The sequence below is a fragment of the Buceros rhinoceros genome, unplaced genomic scaffold (assembly GCF_000710305.1).
Source record: "Buceros rhinoceros silvestris isolate BGI_N320 unplaced genomic scaffold, ASM71030v1 scaffold36118, whole genome shotgun sequence".
Taxonomy (NCBI): Eukaryota; Metazoa; Chordata; class Aves; order Bucerotiformes; family Bucerotidae; genus Buceros; species Buceros rhinoceros.
The window spans coordinates 1-2,907 of record NW_010425809.1 but is presented as its reverse complement, the minus strand read 5'-3'; the positions used below and the strand labels follow the sequence as shown (position 1 = coordinate 2,907).

Genomic DNA, 2,907 nt, shown 5'->3' with positions numbered 1-2,907 from the left:
GGAATGTACTGAATAAGTTAGTCTGCCACCTCCTCGTGTTCTGTTTACAACAGCTTACCTGGAGACTGCCAAAGGGAAGAACAGATCTCTCTAAATCAGTGGAAGGGGATTAGGAACTCCAGTTTTTGGTGATTGTGAAGCTGGTTGGTTAACAACCAGTAGGATGCTAGACAGTTAACTTAGTGTTGCAGCAAGAACCTCAAAGCTGGTGGCATGTAGATTTCAACAGCTTTGTATCTCACCAGAAGTTAAAATTTGATCAAGAGGCACTTTTGCAAATTGCTGGTATATTCATCTCTTTCCTCCAATAAATCAGTGATTTAAGCAAAGCCTTCCAGCAGACAGACCAAAATCCACCATCCCTGTCAAGGCTGATAGAAGTGGAATGCAGAACTGAGGACTCTACAGCTATGAGCAGCTCTTCTGGTAAGTTCAACAGTATTTTCTTCCCTGCTCCAGATCCCTTCCATTTAAACTTGATTCATTTGGTGTTATGGATTTCTTGGGAAAAGGACAGTGAAAGCTTTACTCTGAGTGAAGCTGAACTGTAGTGTCTGTGAACTTGCAGTGTACTTCACGGGAATTCATCTAACATTCCTCTGTTACTTAGTTGGGTTTTTGTCTGAAGAGGCTGCTTTGCCCAGGAATCTTTGTGGTAGTGGCCTAAACCCTTCAGCATGCTCCATCTATCCAGCACACAGTGTGAGGTTAGTACAGGGCTCCCCCCTCCGCAGGGTGCAACTCTTAATTCTGGCATTTTTGTCTGATAGTGTGGGGGACAGGACAGCTCGCTTCAAAAAGCTTCAGCACAGCAAACCCTCTTATTTTCCACAGCAGAAACCACATTTCCTTATAAAATAGGGAGCTTTGGTGCTATAAAAGAATCCTGCCAAAGTTAAGGCTGTTCCAGTTGCTTCCTTAGATAACAAGGGTTTGTCCTGTCCTCCTGAAAGCCAGGACTATGACCAAGTCTTACCTGCACCTGCAGGGAACACTCTGGAGAAGCACTCTGCTGAGGGGACAGAGTTTTACTACCACCAGTTACACCAGAGGAAGGAAAAGAAAAACATGTTTACCACAGTTAGGAACGTGTGCTCCTCAGACAACCTGCTCAGCTCTAGCATTAGCTTCCTTGCTCGATATCAGCCTATGTATCGCCCTCCCCAACCCTTCCCCAGCATGGTGATCTGTTAGGACATCATGGACTGCTGCACGGCCTTCTGCAGCGACTGCCTGGTCACCAGCAGCCGCACCACTTCTTCATTCCTTTTGGTCAGCCTCTTCCTGGCTTGGTCGTGGGTCACCATGGTCATGTCCCAGCCATTCACCTAGGAGACACCCAGAATGTGAGGCTGGTGTCCTCTAGCTGTTCTGCGCCACAGCTCAGTTTATTTATAAGCCCCACGACTGTCCTGGAAAGTACCCAGGAGACAGAGCTTCCCCTGGCAGTGGTCCTTGTCTTATCTTGGTGTTTACCTGCATGATCTTATCTCCAATCTGGAGCCCCGCAACTTCTGCTGGGCCTCCTTCTGTCACCCTTGTGACATAGATACCCTGGAAAAAACCAAACAGTTAAGTGGTTATTTCCTAAATACGGAGCATTAAATACTGCAGGCCATTCCACAGACAGCACAAAAATACTGTGGTACGTTACAGGGCTCTGGTTCAAAACAGGGTTGTGCAATGTGGGAAAAGAGGGAAGGTGGAGAGAGAACTCCAACCAAACTCAGTCCGCAAATGGTGCGGCAACAGAGTAACCTCAGGGGGCACTGATGCGGGGGGACAAACAGATGCCAGCGAGCAGAGCTGGCTGGGCGAGTTGGGTCTGCTGAGCCTTCTGCAGAGAGCTGCCACAGAAAGCCAAGAGCATCTGACCTTGTCGGTCTTGTCTTCAGAGAACGGATTCTGAGTAGGATCCTGGTCAATGCCGCCTCCAATGCTGAATCCCAGAATCAAATTGTCCCCTTGGCGGAGCTTGTGTATTTCAATTCTTTGCTGGAGAGAGAAGATGAAATAGCTGAGCATGGTGAGCACTGGTATTGCTCTCAGGGGTGGTGCAGACGCAGATGCCTAGAGTGTCTTGGACAGAGACACCAGAAAGCTGCCTGAGCAGATGCCCCCCGGTGTGGTGAGCTCCTGTGGTGTAACAGGCAGCTCCTGGCAGCACGGAACCAGCACATGGCCCTCGCTGTCTGTCAGGCACATGCAGCCACGGTGTTGACAGCAGTTGGCTCTGCACCGTTCTCAGCCCCACCATGAAATCACAGGACAGGAAGCCATCTGCCAGCTCCTCGTGAGGGTGCTCAGCCCACAATGCAGCCTAGCTTTGTAACCCCTCAGAGCTTTACCTCTGCCCAGTGATACAAGGGGAGAACTGGGAAACCAGGGCCTGTTTCTTTAACTCTGAGTCATGTCCTGACACAGGGCAGCGCTCACAGCCAGCCTCCTCCTGCTCTCTGTCCCTGCGCCGGGTGTTCCTGCCCTGCCCTATCAGTGGGAGTAACAACCTATTATTAGGATGGTTCTTTTTCCAGGTAACTTATCAGCACGCTCTGGAAAGCCAGAGGCCGGTTCCTGCTGGCTGACAAACTTCAAGTATGAAGACCTGTATAAACACCAGTTTGTGCAATTCTTGAGCAGCCTTAACTGAACCAGTGACCACCCAGAAGGTTCTTCAGCCTGCTCCAGGGGAAGATGTCCCTGCTCACTGGGCGGGGGTTGGACTCCGTGACCTTTAAAGGTCCCTTCCGACCCAAACAGTCCTTGATTCTGCTCCAAGAGCCCCGTCAGCCCCGGAGCCTCCCCAGGGCACGGGCTCAGGCCCTCCCTGGGACACGGCCCTGCCCACTTCCACAGCCTCTGGTGTCACCCCGCGGGGCTACAGGTCACTTTGCCCCACGCACAATC

General features: G+C 50.9%; 1 protein-coding gene across 1 annotated transcript; it reads right to left on the bottom strand.

Annotated features, from left to right (window-relative positions):
* Window positions 1-1,013: 1,013 nt before the first annotated feature.
* Window positions 1,014-2,025, bottom strand: TAX1BP3 (Tax1 (human T-cell leukemia virus type I) binding protein 3). Its single transcript, XM_010141274.1, has 3 exons — window positions 1,876-2,025; window positions 1,477-1,554; window positions 1,014-1,328 (listed from the first exon to the last, which is right to left on the bottom strand). Exons 1-3 carry the CDS (start codon window positions 2,023-2,025, stop codon window positions 1,191-1,193), a joined length of 366 nt encoding a protein of 121 aa, XP_010139576.1. The 3' UTR covers window positions 1,014-1,190.
* Window positions 2,026-2,907: the final 882 nt, after the last annotated feature.

What these genes read in the sequence shown, in the direction of transcription:
- TAX1BP3 (XM_010141274.1), bottom strand. Translation starts at nt 2,025, where the DNA reads ATGCTCAGCTATTTCATCTTCTCTCTCCAGCAAAGAATTGAAATACAC. An exon ending in CTGAAGACAAGACCGACAAG is followed by an intron (nt 1,555 to 1,875) that starts GTCAGATGCTCT and finishes GGTTTTTTCCAG; the next exon opens with GGTATCTATGTCACAAGGGT. An exon ending in TTGGAGATAAGATCATGCAG is followed by an intron (nt 1,329 to 1,476) that starts GTAAACACCAAG and finishes GGTGTCTCCTAG; the next exon opens with GTGAATGGCTGGGACATGAC.